Source organism: Strongylocentrotus purpuratus, unplaced genomic scaffold, assembly GCF_000002235.5.
Source record: "Strongylocentrotus purpuratus isolate Spur 01 unplaced genomic scaffold, Spur_5.0 spur5_scaffold_6, whole genome shotgun sequence".
NCBI lineage: Eukaryota > Metazoa > Echinodermata > Echinoidea > Camarodonta > Strongylocentrotidae > Strongylocentrotus > Strongylocentrotus purpuratus.
This window is the reverse complement of record NW_022145612.1, coordinates 11,687,327-11,704,296: the sequence shown is the minus strand read 5'-3', so window position 1 is coordinate 11,704,296 and position 16,970 is coordinate 11,687,327. Positions and strand designations below refer to the sequence as shown.

The 16,970-nt window shown below is 37.2% G+C and overlaps 2 protein-coding genes across 2 annotated transcripts in view; one reads left to right on the top strand and one right to left on the bottom strand.

Annotated features, from left to right (window-relative positions):
- The window catches only part of LOC100887866, a 36,665-nt gene extending 24,114 nt beyond the window's left edge, over positions 1-12,551 (top strand). Inside the window, exon 28 of the mRNA XM_030972051.1 lies at positions 12,538-12,551. The gene's annotated coding sequence lies outside the window, so the exon portion shown is untranslated. The remainder of the gene's footprint in view (positions 1-12,537) is intronic.
- The window catches only part of LOC585193 (constitutive coactivator of PPAR-gamma-like protein 1 homolog), a 37,550-nt gene continuing 22,156 nt past the window's right edge, over positions 1,577-16,970 (bottom strand). The window contains exons 8-16 of the mRNA XM_030972052.1: positions 16,209-16,388; positions 15,385-15,553; positions 14,467-14,722; positions 12,931-13,042; positions 11,962-12,168; positions 11,150-11,342; positions 10,443-10,536; positions 9,882-10,023; positions 1,577-9,119 (exon numbers count right to left, since the gene is read on the bottom strand). Of these exons, the coding sequence (XP_030827912.1) occupies positions 8,667-9,119; positions 9,882-10,023; positions 10,443-10,536; positions 11,150-11,342; positions 11,962-12,168; positions 12,931-13,042; positions 14,467-14,722; positions 15,385-15,553; positions 16,209-16,388 (1,806 nt within the window). The 3' untranslated portion in view covers positions 1,577-8,666. The remainder of the gene's footprint in view (positions 9,120-9,881; positions 10,024-10,442; positions 10,537-11,149; positions 11,343-11,961; positions 12,169-12,930; positions 13,043-14,466; positions 14,723-15,384; positions 15,554-16,208; positions 16,389-16,970) is intronic.

The window sequence follows — 16,970 nt, the reverse complement described above, 5'->3', positions numbered from 1 at the left end:
TGACAGCTTTGTAAGTGCATAAACAGCCTGAATGGGATTGGATAGATCCTGTAATTAACAAATAAAAAACATACATCATTTGTTTTATAGAACGAAACCCTAGATCTTTGTTATTTGATGTAACATAAATTAATTTCAAGATTTTTTTGTGTCACTATTGCTGATAATTAAATCCCAAGTTTAATAGGCTTACTTTAGCAGACATACAGTGATAAACGCATTTACCGTATCTCTATACACGTTTTCGGCAGTGGTATGTATGCATAGGCCCACACAGTATAAGTGCAGTAACCTTTCCGCACACTTATAAATCGTTGGATAGTATTGGAAACTATTGCACGCTTTTTCATGAAAAAAATGTGGGATAGTCTCAGTAAATGAATCACAAGTGACTGCATTTGATCAATCATAAGGTTACGATCTAGGAGTGAGTCGTATAATATCAAATATTCTATCAATTTATTATTAATATGCTTCCCGGTCTTGCAATAATCAAAATGCAAGTTTTATAGGCATTGGTTATTTCTGTGTAATATCAGTTTTTATGAAATTCCACGTCACATTTAAAATGGTCTTTCTTGTGTCTGGCCAAATCTCAGGAATTGATTGAATGTTTGGTAATCAGAACTAAAATGGAACAAAATTATCAATTACATAGTTTCTATGAATTCAAATAGATTTTGATTACAATTTTTGAAAGGGTGAATTTTTAAATTCATAAGGGTGAATTAATTAAGAACTCTTTTGCAAATGAAAAGAAATTTAGAAATTATATATGATTTTTTAAATTCTATTTTTGTTACACTGTAATAAATTAAAAGTACATCATCTTGCTGTATACTATACAACATATTTTATATTCCCTTGTCTTTTAGGGCATATACTTTAATTTTAAAGTGTTTGGTATGGGTATGAGCTACATGTTTTTGAAAGGCTATTCAATATGCTTGGCAGATCTTTTCCTCATTAGGTATTGACCAACTCTAGGGTTCAACTCATGTATTTTCCGTTGGGATGATTTTCAGTATTTGGAAACACAAGTATGAAATAGGAACAAAAACTAGTAAAAGTTTTATTTTGGATGCATTTTGTATATGTTAGTTTATGTGTAATAACAATTGCATGTTGTATTTTATTTTTTAAAGAAATATCAAATATAATTATATGTAAAAAAGGAAGAAGAAAAAAAAGAAAGTTGCAATCTGTTCATTAGGTCCTACATGTGCTTTAAATGGAATATTTTTGCAATGCAATGTACAAATAAAGTGGAATCTTTATATATGATAAATGTTGGTTTCCTTGTATATTGTTTTTGTACTTCATTGCATGGTTTCTTTCTCTGTTTAGTTTTCATACAGGTTTGTTTAACCTAATGTTATTAGTAATTACATGAAATTGATGTATGCTTCAACTCTTACTATTTTCATCACTTCCGTTCTGTCTACTCTACTTCTCTCTCATTCTGTCTTCTTCACTCGTAATCCTTCTCCAGCCCCAACTCGTATTTCTGGACATCGTTTCAAGAAACCATCACAATACTAACAACTCAAGCAATGACTGACTCGATAACAACAAATTTCATAACTTTGTTCTAAACAAAGCTTTATTTTTTGCAACATTCACATGCTACAATTAATTACAAAAAAGAAGGGAGAAAAAAAAAAGGAAACAGAAATCTGCAATGCAAGATTGTAGGAAATAGTTTACACAAAAGGACAGAAATTAAGCGTGTAAATTAGAAAGTTTGCATGGCATTCTACAAAACTTGACTCACCAAATATAAAACCTAGAACTAGCACTGACCTTGTATGACCATTTCTTTGACTTCATCTTTCTCATTTCTTGAGAAAAATTCACGACCAGCTGCATCTTTTCTACTGCCCTTAAGCAGACATTTCATCTCATATTTTGGGTTCGAAAAGAACAAATTTAGGCTTACACGTATATCAATAACAAAATACAACTTGATCCCCTTTTCACACTTGGACCGCATATCCAAAATATCAAAGTACATATACCATAAACTATTTTGTTTTTGTTCCAAATGAAGTTACTATAAGAGAATATTTCTTTCAGTCTTCCCAGACAAGACTTTCTTTCATTTGACATCAATTCTGTTTAAAGACAATAGAAAGATAATGTTCAACTTTGGTCATTGTTTTATGCATATTCATTCGCATTTATCAAGCTACACAGACTACACACATGACATACTGACGGACACAGTGAGTGTGTGCACATTGTTTTCAACTATTGCAGATAGATAGATACACTTGTTTGCCAGGTTGAAATAAGTTGACATAAAATGACAGCTAAGGTTATTCACAGTGACATAATCTTCTTGTTTGTGGTATAACTGAGTGCAATGGTTCCACCGTGCTTTAAGGAAAGAGTCCCATACATCCTCTTAGTCGGATGCTGGATTACAGTAGATCAATGATAACCCTCGTGTGACACATATTCACTCATGTAGGCTCTGGCGTAATTAATCCTACCGAGAACAAGTGTCTACTTGACGTATATTCCTGCAAACAGCACCACAATTTTAAAAGGAGCACTATACATTCATGGTTTACTCTATCTGATGTTGTATTACCAGATAACATATTCAATATTACAGGTCCCACTCTTATAACACAAAGTTATCAGATACGGTATCTGTAATTCACAGCTATTCCACGTAAACATTCCTAAGAGATAGATTGAAAACAATTTGCATGTTCTTAAACTTTCTGAAGTCGAGACCACGTAGGAAACGGATACAGGGATTAATGATGATGGTGGTGATAGTGGTGGTGATAAGAAATAAATGGTGACAGAATTGAGGAAAGTTGGTTGGTTGACAAGCATGGGAAAAGGCAGACAGGGAATGTGATAGAGAAATTGGTAATGATCAAAACCAGATCACCGTTCTTCAAGTCCAGCAATCCTTATTCTCAACATGGAAATCCCCCAAGTAGCTCTGAAACACAGAATATTAGATATACCCTAAACTTCCATATTACCAGCATGCAACAAATTGTTCTGCGTGCTCTTCAAGACTGTATTCTCCAAATCTAGGCCTTGTTAAATCATCTACGTCCGGGAATATCGAATCGGCTTTGTCCACTCACTTCATCCTGCTTCATCCTTTGCATAAACACTGTTCATGTATCAACACCTACCTATTCTTGAGTGGCTTTTATATTTGTCTCTTAAAATGAAGTTTCGTAGGGCCCACAACTAGTCAAAATTCACACAATCTAAAACAGCTACCAAGCAAGCAAAGTTAGCATTTTTTAAACACACATCTTTTTTTTGGATATAGTTTACACAGGAGCTAAGGAGCAATAATATGAATCTTACGATAAGTTTTAAACTATGCACAATCCACACATTAATATTTAGTAACGTACATGGTGATCTATTTCCCATTTTGTTTCTCCAACTGAAGCGTTGATGATGTTGCAGTTAAACCGGGATAGGATATAGATTTCTTTTACAATTAACATGGATTAAAAGTATCATGAGTACACTTAGTAGGGATAAGCTACACAGTAATCAATTCATAGCTGTTTACTTTCTTCACAGGTTAAAATGGCTTAGCTAAGTTACCTAATTGTACATGATTTTTTTATCACAAATAACTTCTCTTATGCAAGTTCTAAATTTTATGAATCTACTTCTCTACAAACATTACAATATTGGAACTGTTCCATCTGACATTAGCTATAACTCTTACACCACGTGGGCGAGTCCAGAATGACATTTAAATTATGAACGATATTGAGAGATAATGTTGCTACAGATAAACTACATTTTCACTAAATCACTCTACAAGTATGTATAACATCTTAAATGCTTTGTCGTTGTTTAAGATGTGATGGGACAACACTATGAACGCCTATTAACAAAAATGTGTATCATCCTGCCATAGAATTAAGAAGTTCCTCAAAAAACATCTGTATTTTACTCCTTTCTGAAATTTTGCTTCAGTAAATATTCTTAATAAGAATCTACAGTCCAAATATGCTTCCAGCCTCTTAATATTTCTAGAGGGAAAGTATACCCTTTGGCTTAAATGCAGTCAAAGTTGGACCTAATTATTCATAAAATCAATAATTAAATAAGTCAAGTTTGATATAAAGTCACCACATTACAGTCAAAGAGAGCTGCAAAAAGTAAACACTTTTTTTTCTTTCAATCAAAAATGTGACGATTAGGAACACTTGGTAAATATATAGAGGAAAGGGGACTTACAATATATCTATCAATATATCTTATATCTATGTAGTAATGGATCAAACAGAATCAATTGCAGAGATCTTTGGATTATCGTAAGATAGAGTATCCTAACCAATAACAGAACAGTATTTCAGATAGGAACAAAGTCTGCAGTGCACTGATATTATATTTGAAAGGTAAAAAGTAGACTCATTTTTGAGCAGGTGTTTTTGGACTAACATTCCTCTGTTTTTTCATAACCAATGTATCTTTTCAACAATGGTGTTCATATTCATATCATAATCAAGTGAGGCCTACAATATGAATCACAAAAAGGGATGAGCAAAAAGCTTATACCTATCGTCAGAATTTGAACACAAAATGAATCTGAGATGTCTGCATTTGAATTCCACTTCTTGAGAGCGAACGTGACTTTGACATATATTTGTATAGGTGTCTGCATATGTTTATTATCACATCTTTAAAACTAACACATGAAACTGCTACACAATGGTCTAATCTACTCTACAGCATTACGTCTTCAGATTTTTCCTAGCAATAATCCGGACATTCAAGGATTGGGAACATTCATCTGAGCAAACATAAATGATTTTTTTAAATGTTTGAACAACATAATACAAATAAATCAAAAGTAAATTGGATAGTCATCATTACATTGTAAATTTATATTACAACCTATTTACAATGCTGGGAAGAAACTTTGTGACACTATTATGGACCATACCATGTGTTATATATCACTGTCCGAGTACAATGATGGGTTTACCCATTGATCATAAACATCAAGTGCATCGTGACTAAATTGTCTCTAGGACAGCATCATACGGCAGTATCTTATTTTTCAACAGAGACATAATTATACACAAAGAAAAAAAAAGGTGTCACAGAATTTCATCCACAGATTACGTAAGTTTAAGAGCAATGACCAGCAAGGACACTCCCTTCATTTAGCCCCTGAAAAGTGGGTGTGGTCAATGCGTCCTACCGTCGTAGAGGTAGGAACCGATTGGTTCTTCATCTTCGCTAACATTTCCAGTTTGTCACTGGGTGAGAAGCTACATGCTTCTATATTGTCTGATTTTGTGATTTTCCTGGGCCAGAACTCTGGCTTTGTTGTATGTATCTCTCTCTCTTTCTCCCTCTATAAGTTAAGTTGGGAAGAGATGATGATATTGATGAGTGGTCTATGGATGTTCTTAATAACGACTCTCATATGCCAAGGCTCTATCCATGTACAAAAGTGATTTGAATCTAAAAACATGCCTTCAAAGAATATCACATGATAAACTAACCATCGATTGCAATCTGAAAATAAAAGTTTAGTGTTGCCACTAGACCAGAGGCATGGCTTTGAACAGTCCTTACAGCATGAGACCATCTCTTTAAGAGCTGTTTGTGAATTATCCTCCATTATAAACTGGAATCACCAACTATTGTGATCTATTCCTGTCCCTGGATCATGAACTGCAGATATTCCCACCTGGTACATAGAATTATGTGTACAATTCTTTACAAGAAGTGTTATGAACTGAAATATTTGCTCTACTTTTGTACAAGGACAGAATCCACAGCATGGTTAAGTATACAGCAGCAGGACCCACTAAACTACCACCATACATTATTGAGAGTTTATCAATCAATAAAGTCGGAGAATTCTCCATTACATGAACGATTCCTCAATTATACTTGTGGCTCTAACGAAAGTCCATCCGGACATTTCATAGTAGTATCTTAGATTACTTGTACAGCCCAGCGGGAATCATTTTAATCACATGGATCTACTACTTATCAACATGTATACTTAGAATGCAATATAAGGTACATCCATTCATAATTTCAACCAAATATCGGAATTTAAACTAAAATTATTCAGGCTCAGCCTCTCTTAATAAAATTTTACCATAAAAGCATAAGAATCACATAAAGAAAAATCATATCCAGATCTGTCTCCAGAATCTGTATATTGTTTCAGTTTAATCTCTCCCTTGACTATCTTGTATCAGAAAAGGGAGCAGACATTAAGCCTATATTTTCAATGGTATTTTCTGGGTTGGAAGGTTGGACAAAACTGTACCCACCAACAGCATATCACTATAAATCTGTAGAACTTTGGATTTGTGTTTAATTATCTATCGAAAGAAGTTTTCAATGAAAATTTCTACAAATGCTGACATAACAGTTTGTTTTTCCCTAACAATAAGTGGCCCTGAAAATAGATCTCAACGCACATATATTTCCATAGTACAATGTATTTAATATCATGTAACAATTTCTAAGATTTGTTTGTTATGAAACATAATCTCCAGAAATTCTAAATAATGCAGAACAAATACTATTTATTGTTTGAACATACCAAGACAGTACAACCTGTGTAAATTACCTACTTTAATATATGATTAAATTTACACAGTCATTTATTCAGTTTACGGAGCTATCATTATCACAAATATTTCACATAGATTGATTTTAAAGAAAATTCTTTGACCATTACACTTTGACATTGCTTTATGTTTTGTAGAAAACAAGACTATCACAAATGTAATGTATTTAAAATAACATTTCTAATCTACATTTTTTAAACATTTCTACAATCAATCAGAATTTATCTCCTACAAAAACTGGGAAGTTCCATACAAGTTTAAACTATTTCACTTTTAAATCAATTACTTACGACAAATGAATATTCAAATTTAAAGAACAAATGTCACTACTAAAAAAAAATATCACAAGTAGCACAGAACCAATGTATCATAGTAGATACACTGGTTTGGACATGTTATACACCATTTTGTAGATGAGCATTCATAGATACTTTAATTTCAACAATCTTTTAAGGAACTTTATGTGATGATCTATAAAAGCCAGTGATATTTATCTATCATGTACTTCATCCAGTCAAATATAGGGTTGTGTTACCCATGCATTACTGGTTGAAAGGTATCACAATTCCGTGTCCAAACGGTATCCATTATCAATCTATAAATACAGTGGGACATTACTGTCAAAATGCTGGCTATAATTTCAACATTGTCCTTTCAAATAAAAAAATGCATGATTATAAACTTCACAAGAAAAACATTGCAATACTCCATATCAACTCTTCATTTAGCTCCATTAATGAAACAGTAGAAGAAAGATGTTGAATTTCAGACATATGTATTATATGCTGGCTCAAATTATATCCGACTTTGAGAAAACTGTCCTGTACAACATTAGAAACATTCATCTTAAAAATAATGCTGATTTGTACATGCTGCAAGAGAAGAAAACAAAAAAGTTACAATAAATTCTTTAACAAGAGCATATTCTATTGTAACATAAGATATTTAGTACCATTATGCTTCCACAGCTTAATAGAATCAATTATAATGACTTCTGTTGTAAATGAACTAGCTCCAATATGACTTTATGAGTTTGGAAGGAAGGGGGAGGGGGGTGGGGACAACAAAAGGCAGTCATCAGTTTCATACAGTCACAAGCACACATTAGAACTAAAGGTGCATTGTTCACAAGGGGAAGGGGGCTAGGGATGTACACAAAATATTCAACAAGTCATTTTAAAGTTTGAACCTCTTTCTTACATGCGATGCATAAAGGGAAATCAACAATACGTATTTGTTTACAGACTGATCTACAACATACATTTACTCTAATTTCTTCTACAAAAAAAAGACAAAGTGTCAAGTAGTACAATCATACGTTTTTATCAAGAAGGAACATTGAATTGGAGAAACACCGCACCAAAACCTTCCACAATGTTAACTGGTTGGATTTCTGATTTGGCGTTCTAACTGCACATTCTCAGCATAACTGATAAGGACCATAAGTGTGGATATTCTACATCAGAGGTTGATCATTTGGGGGCTACCTATCATTTCCAGTTTCCATCCCATGTGGCTACTGAAAGTCCTTGAAACCTATCTCGATCACTAGTAGAGTAGTGTGTGACTCGTGTGTCCGGGTAGTCAGTCCACAATCCCAAGGATAAATTTGAAATGGTGAATTAGGATAGAATGGTCATGAGTGCAGATGTGCTCAAACTAAACAGACAGTACATCACATTAGTGTTAAGAAAAAATGTCTACATTAATTATAATTAATGTAAAGAAAAACTGACAAGAAGAAATAAAAAAAGGAAAAAGCTGGCGATCAGCTCTGGACAGACACCACTCAAGAACCCTATCAAGCTGTCTTGTGCGTGAATCTCATTCAAACATCCTTCTACAAATTCTGTACAAATACTGTCCAAAAGCGTTTATTTCATCATAATAAACCTCTGTACATGGCTTTGAGCCCAATTCAGATTTTTTACGCGGTTAGTACAACATGAATATTTTTTTGTTTTTTGATTTTTTGATTAATTTATGTATACAAAAAGACTGAATAATACTTGTTTTTGACTTTGAGTCATCATCATCACATTCATGAGTTTATGGTTTGGTTTACTGGTGAGCCTCTTCCAGCTCCACGCCCACGCTGTCACCGTTATAGGGTCCCTGTTTGGTGGTGGTAGGAAGGTCGTATCCGCCCTCGTGGAAGCTGGATACCGGTTCCCCTTCACCTTCCAAGTCAGCAGGTTCAATGTGGAACTCACCACCAAACTCTGTCTGGTTAGCAGGTGTGACGCTGATATCCTGTTCAGCCTGGTGATACATAACACCCTCTTCATCTGAGCTGGATGGTGAACTGGTGGTGGAATCTGAGTTGCCTGTTTGTCCCTGTTCTTCAACCTCCTCCTTCTCTACTTGGTTCTTTCCTCCGATGGTGGGTTCATCATGCTCGATGGTCACACCGCGACCACGCCCTGGTTCTGATTGTCCACTACGCTCCTTGCCTTCTTTTGGTTTCCTCTTTGTCTTCTTGTTGTTCCGCCTCTGTTGATCCATTCCAACTTGCTGTAAACCAATTCAATGCCAAAGAAATATAAATTAACTTCCATACCATCAGGCTCGGATCCAGGATTTCTTAGGGGTGGAGGCCCAAATTTTAAATCAATTTGAAATTTAGTGTGCTGAAATATGAAAATCGTGCCGGCCAATATTTTGCTCAGAGGGGGGGGGGGGGGGGGGGGGGGGGGGGGGTTAGTGAGCATGGCCATTGGAGAATCCCCCCCCCCCCTTAAGCACTGGGGGGGGGGGCATTTTTTTTACGGGGGGGGGGGGGGCCTGGATCCGCCACTGCATACCATACACTACTTATATTGTTGGTACAAATCAAATTTGTTAAAATCTATTTATAGGCCTACTCAATTGATTGGAGGGAGGGGGGGGGGGGGGGGGGGGGTTGGTACCGAACGAGCAATGTGATCATCCTTCCTCATAGAAAGAGTAGTTGAATAACAGCCAGGAAAACGAACAAAACAAAAAACAAACAATTCTGCTACGACCAACACTTACTTTTCTTGAGAACAAAATAGTGAAATCAAATTTGGTACCCATATGAATATAATACCAGGGCCCGTCTTATAAAGGGTTGATATTAATTGCAACTCATCTGCAATTGATATCAATTGCAACCATGTACAAAAGCGATAGGAGATTGCAAACTTGCGATTAATTGGAGGACTTTCAATCGCTTTGGACCAATCGCCACTCTTTATAAGACGGGGCCCACATCTCTTAACAGTGATCCCTTCTCAAGACCGTCTCTGTACATACCTGTTGATATCCCCACATCCTGGGGCCTTGTCCCTGGTAAGCATTCATGGGTAGTCCAGGACCCATACCCATACCGTTCCCCATTCTTTGGTTGGGTCTTGGTCCTCTCGGGTGTGCAAGGTTGCTTGGGATGTAGAGTCCACTGAAAGATTTAGAGCAAAATATATATCAACAGACTTTGACTTTGGTGATCAATCCATTTCCAAGTGTCATCAATACAAGCTCGTCTTCCTTGTGTGAAGCCTATCTAAGTCATCTGATTCTGTGATCTATGTGTAGCAACCACATTGTTAAGCATAATATGTAACAACAAGTGTTGGTTGTGAAGCTATTCCCCTTTTTTTACACCCATGCCCCCCCCAAAACAAAAAACAAAAAAATCCCCAGCATCAAATGTCAGTTCCATTCCTACCAACTCCTTATCTTGCAAAGTCTATCTTAGAATTATCAACTCCAAATTCATAACTATGTAGAGAGCGTCAAAATGATTTTCATGATAGTGGGAGTAGTGGAGAGCAAGAGGATAAAGAGAGAGAGAAAGACAAGGGCAAATAGTTATACCTTCTTGGTCTTGAACCATCGCTGCCGGCCCATTGAGACGTCACCATTCCACCCACCTCCAACTGACCTCCGCGAGCATTCATTGAACGCTTGTCTGAAAACAAGAACGAGAAGAAACAAAATCAGATAGCTATAACAGCGTGAGGAATCTTGATGAACAGCAAGGTCACTATCAGAAAATACAAGACAAAGGGTATGTATTATTGCTGGCACAACTTGTAATATCATTATAAACAGCGCAGCAACACCACCCCCCCCCCCTCCCCCCACAAACGTTTTCAAGAAGAAAACTTCCCCAAATACTAGTAATATACATGTGAAAATCAACAATATACACATTTGATGAAAAAGACAAAAGAACAAAAGAATCAATTACACTTCAAAAAGAGAGACACATGAGAAAACACAATTTCTTTCCATTAAAATAAATATCTAATGAAGACAACAGATAATGCTGAAAATACAGTCAAACCCACTTTAGTGACCACCTGTCAACAAAGGCCACATTTGTTGTTTCCCTTGAAAATGGTTTCTCATTGAATCGTGCACTAAAGGAACCTGTCTACAAAGACCACCTGTCTACAAAGGCCACTTTTAGTGTTTCCCTTGGGCGGTTGCTATAGACAAGTTTGACTGTACTACATTTCTGAAGTGTCTTTGAGCTTCTTTCTTTCAAATGTCAAAACAAGCATAGTGAGACGACTTACTCCTTCCCATAGGTGGCATGTGCATAGGATGCATGGGTGCAGGTGCACCTTGTCTCATGTAGTAGAAGTCTTGACCAGGGAACTGGGGTCCAGCAGGGGGACCCATCTGAGGGATCATGGGATGTCTGAAGTTGAGCATCACACCTTCAAGGATCACCTGCTTCATACGCTCTACCTTACCAACTTGGTCCATCTGAAACCACAAAGGTACAATCACAATGACTTGTTAGGTATGCCTCACGCTACCATACTGGCCCATTTAAATACAAGATGGGATGCAATCACAGACTTATCACTGGCTTGCTTGATTGTATCGTTTCAAAAAATATTCAGATGATAACATATGAAAGTGGACAGTTACTGGAAAATTCTGAAGAGGCTATAGAGGTGTTCATTCCTCAGTTCGTCAACCAATGATCACTATCTCAACACAACAGAATCACACAATGATTAATGCACATACATGGATAGTGAGGAATAAATGGAAAACCACATTAGTGAAGATTGTGACCAACTAAAACTAAATAGAAGAGAATATCAAGGTCATGACAGCGACAAAAAGATACACTTTCCCAGAATGGATTGAGAAGGGTGACAGAGTAGAAACAAAAGATGGACATAAGAAGTTTTGACAGAGGGGAATCGGAACATGAAGAGACAGAGATAAGAAGAGCTGTTAGCATTGACAGAGAGAAAAAGATACATCCTCCCCTCCCAGAATGGATTGAAGAGGGCGACGGAGTAGAAACAAAAGATGGACATAAGAAGTTTTGACAGAGGGGAATCGGAACATGAAGAGACAGATATGTTACCTTTCCATCACAGAGCTCCTTGAGGCTGCTGCATGTCATGGCCTTGTGGAGCTTGTACTGGAACAGCTTGCCATCGAAGAAGAGCCACGGGCAGCACAGATCCCAAGGAATGGGTGCGCCACACGCATCGTTGGCAAAGATAGCCGTCTCTACACCACGCATGAATAGTGCAGCGAGTTGGACTCCACGCGCTGTGATGTTGGGAATCTGTTTAGGAATACAGAGATCAGTTTGGATTTAAATCAAGATCAAGAAACCGAAGTTCTAACACTTCCAAGATAATTTGAGATGAATAATAAACAAATAGCTTCAATGGATGACTAGGGAGCTATGTCACCTTGGTTCATGAATGAAATCTAGATTTATATAAATTCATATGAGCAGCAGCAAAACAATGTGATCTGCCTAATGAGACTTTCCTTATTAGGACTGCTGGCGTAATCAGCTAAGCTGTCAATGATATGTATCGAAACCTAAGTGGCTACTAATCACAATTACACAATATATCAAAAAGAAAACAAATCTGCATTTTACTCTGAAATGTAAGACATATAGGGTAGAAATTAATATGTCCAGGAAATAAATGATTTAAAAGCTAAATGTCAAACACACCAAGATTGAAGACCGGAAACTGCTCTCAAATAAGACAACATTACTTCAAGTGGGTAGGGAAGATTTAGTTACTACATAATTACATTCTATCTATCAATCTGTAATGATATGAGTGTGAACATACTACAGTCAAAACTGCTTTAACGTCCACCTGTATAGAAAGACCACCTGCCTACAGAGACCATCTTTTTTTTTCCCTTTGAAAATGGTTTCTCATTGAAAAAAGTACTAAAGGCACCTGTACTTAAAGACCACCTGCCTATAAAGACCACCTTTCTTGTCTCCCTTGGGTGGTTTTTATAGACAGGTTTCACTATATCTATCATGTAATCAGTAATGATATAAGTGTGTACCTACCTTGAGGTCTTGCAGGGCTGTTGGGTTGTTGAGGATGGGAGATACACTCTGGGCAAGAATAGCATCAAGTTCATGCTTACGGAACAATGGAGGGCTGAAGTGCAGTAGATATCTGATAGAGAATACAAAAAGGTTTTCAATAGGTCAGTATCGCTGCTTGGTAGGTCAATGTGAACAGACGGTGAAAATGATTTAAAACTTGCAATCAAGGCTCGACACTAACAGACGTGTGAGACACAAATCTTGGTCCGGACCCCTAAAATGTCTTAAATTTCTAAATAGGGATCGTGTTTTAAGACATTAAAAAAACTCAAATCTGGACCCCTTAAAAAAAAAGGGTTACTGTGAGCCCTGCTTGCGACAGATATACAGTTTACTGCTTGTGAAACTATCGTAAGTTAAATTAATTGAGGCCTAAATAATGCAACAAACATACAAGGTTCTTAAATGACATAATTAATGTCTAGAGCTCGAAAAATTACCCCCCAAAATGACAAAACAATGACAACCATGAAGAGAATTGCCTTTTCAATAATCGTGAAATCGTAACTACTGATAAATGAGACATCACGAGCCGGCAATGGGGCTGGTGAAATATGAATGTGCCAACACTGGACTGGAGCAAGGCAATGCTAAGTTACAGTGCTCAGGACACCATGGAAGGCAAGTGAAACAAGTTAATGTGCGCAAACAAGAAGCCAAGGTGGAGATGATTTACAGCATCAGACTTGGAGCAAGTTTGCAATGAAACAATTTATGTTGTGATTTCTAGTAATCGAACTATAGGAGTTTCAAGCTTCGCATGAACGACTACCATAATATCAGCGTCACCTTTCAAAGAACATACACAAATCATACAATACATCCTGTCCCCCACCCTCCTATGTTTATCTTTATTGTAAACAGCTCATAGAGAGATGTTTTGAAGTGGTATACAGAATGCACTCAGATACTGTTCATCAATATAAACAAGAACACTTTCATTATGTATCCCTCTCTTCATATCTTAACAATGATCAATGCTCTTTGGAGCTCTGAACTTTCTACACAGAATATATGGTCATGCATAAAATCATGAATAAAAATCATCTCTGTAGTGGTACCTTGGATAAAGTACTATGGAGACCTAATGCATGAATTAAGCAATGACTGTTATACAATTTTTAAATATCTACCGGTATATACAGAATGCTACCATGTTTAATATAGACATTAGAGTGATAACCGGGGTTAAAAAAGGATATGTAGATTCCCAAAAGAATGGAGCACAGGGGTGATAGTGAGCACTAAAAAAGAAAAATTCCATTCAACCACAGTAAAAATAACAGAAGAGGATTCAGGGGGGAGGGGGGGGGGGGGGGATAGCATCTAACAACATCCCCCCCCCCCCTTTTGAGTAAGAAAATTGGGGGAAAATAGCAAAAAATCAGGAAGAATAGAGCAAATAAGGGAAAAATCAGGAAAATAGGGATACAATTTGGAAGAGAAAAAAAATTCAGGTAAAAAAGAAAAAAAAGGAAATATTATCAGGCTTACCTGACCACGCAGCAGAGGATGAGGGCGTGCTTTGGAACGTAAGGAGTCTTCATCATGGACGGCATATCACTCCTCAGGCATGAGAGGAACGCTCTCAGACGGTACTCCTTGTCTTCAGGCTCTCGACCCAGCCAGAGTTTGATGAGAGGGGGAGGAACCCAGTCCTTGACCGGTATGGCACTGACCACGTCGGGCTTCTGGATGGGCGTGTCTCGCCGTGACCACCATTCCTTGACGCAGATCTGAGGACCTTGCTCTGAAACAAGGGATGAAATCTCGTTCGTATCTTCAAAACTTATAAGAACTACATTCATCAAGTCTCAAAGCCTGTTGATAATCTATCAACGCATACATTTAACAAAATCTAATGTCTGCCCAATAGTAACTACCAAGTTTTGTTGTATCATATTCTCCACATATGGGCAGATTGAGGGTATTGGGTTTTCATTACTATGGATGGTTAAGTTTGAATTTATTTAAATTTATGCCATCAAATGAACCATTCTTCATATGTGGTCTGATCCAAGCTCTGGTAAGGCCATTAACACATCGCATTAACATCATCAATGATACTAAGATCTAAGATATGGTTGGTAACATACGGGACAAATAGCTTGGATTTGTTCATACACACAGTGATCACAAATATGATTCACTGTAAGAGGAAATCTTATTCCATTACATGAAATTATAGTCTGTTTGTAATGAGGCATATTTCAAATGTGAATCCACCTCTTCAAATTAAAATGGCTATGTGAACTACTAACAAAGGGTCAAAACTTATCTCCAAGATCAAACTACAGTGTACAGACTTGAAGTTGACTTATCAAGATTTTAAACCTTTACTCAATTCAGATTTAATCTGAAAGTAAAAGTGGCTAGATAAATGAATGTTAAAGAAGACGATGATCTACTTACTACTTTGGTGGTCTCCCGAGCCATTCTTCTGCATGATCTCTTCACCGACTTGAGAGATACTGAAGAGAATGCCATACACCATCTGCCTGACAGGACGATATAGCTGAACAGAGCAGGGGAATTCCCCACTGAGCTCATCCTCCAAGATTGAATTCAGCTTGATCTCACCCTGTATACAATAAAAAATTTGATTCAATCAAATAATAACACCTTCTGGGTATTATTATTATTATCACAAGTATTGACGTCAGCCTGTGCCTGAGAGGCGAAAAGCGAACTGAATCACTGTAACCCTTGGGTCTCTCCTCCCTGGATAACTTATTGGGGGTGTGCAGGTGGACCACTACACTGGGGTTTCTCCCTAATCTTGTGCGAATAGTGCAGCACTTTTTTAACATGCAAAGGTGGTGACTCTCCTCTCGCCTCCATTTAACGTCCTATGCGAGGGACCGACTGTTTTCAACTTGACATAGCCTGCGTCTATGAAACAGGGGAGGGGCACGTTAACACACAACACAGTGAATTTCTTGCGTTAATTACTTTGTTTCATCGATAAATGGGCATATAATATGATCCACGGATATAAGAGGCAACAGGTTCTGTTTCTGGAAGGAAATTGTAGACCTTCTTAGTCCAAAACACTGTTCAACCGTTTACTGCTTGTGGCACATAAGGGGTTTACCAGGGCTCTACACTTCAAGAAACTACATTGAAAGAAAAAGCACATTTTGACCATGATGACAGAACTCTTTCTCTCTAAGGTTAGAAAAACTATGTATCTCTGCTAATAAATGGATTGATGATTTCAGATGAATGAGACTTACGGAGGTGAGAATTTGAAGGACCTGGGGCGACATCTGGCCCTGATCATGTCTGTGTTTGGCGATGCGGATCAACTCCCTAGGGACCATGGGGAGGGGTGGGGCCGAGGCCTGAAGGTAGGCTGGGGTTGGCTGCTCCATCAGGGAGGGGATGTGTTGATTGGAGGGTCCGTTGCCAGAGTTCTAAAAAGAAAATCAACAAATATGTTTCTCTAATAACGGTGACTTGAGCTCATGCACGCCAGCTATTCTCCACTTCTGACAACAGATAGTCAACCTGTTCGAAACGTCGAGCCACTCCCACCACTCATCCTCTCCAAGCGCTATAGTTCTCCTTAGAACTATAAGCTAAGAAAGATAACCAACAGTCTTTTTCAAGACTACACAAACAGTCCTTTTCAGGACTACACACCCCCAAGAAAGATTACTGAGAGTCCTTTTCAGGACTCCTCAATCCTCTCTCTCTCTCTCTCTCTCTCACACACATGGTGCACCCGCAAGCCTACTGTATAACAATTAATGTGTGGAACATCAATTATTCCCTGATGATCAAACTCTCTGGTTTATAGATTCCGTGTCCTATGACTTGTAAAAAAAAAAAACAGGGGAAAAGGAAAAATTGATGTTTGTACTCTACCCAGAAATAAAAATATTGTATACAACAACTAGTAATCCAACCATTTAAAAAAATCCTTTTTATTGAGGTCCTATAGTTTGCAACACTAAAATGAGGAATCGTTTAATCATAAAACAGTAAATAGTAAC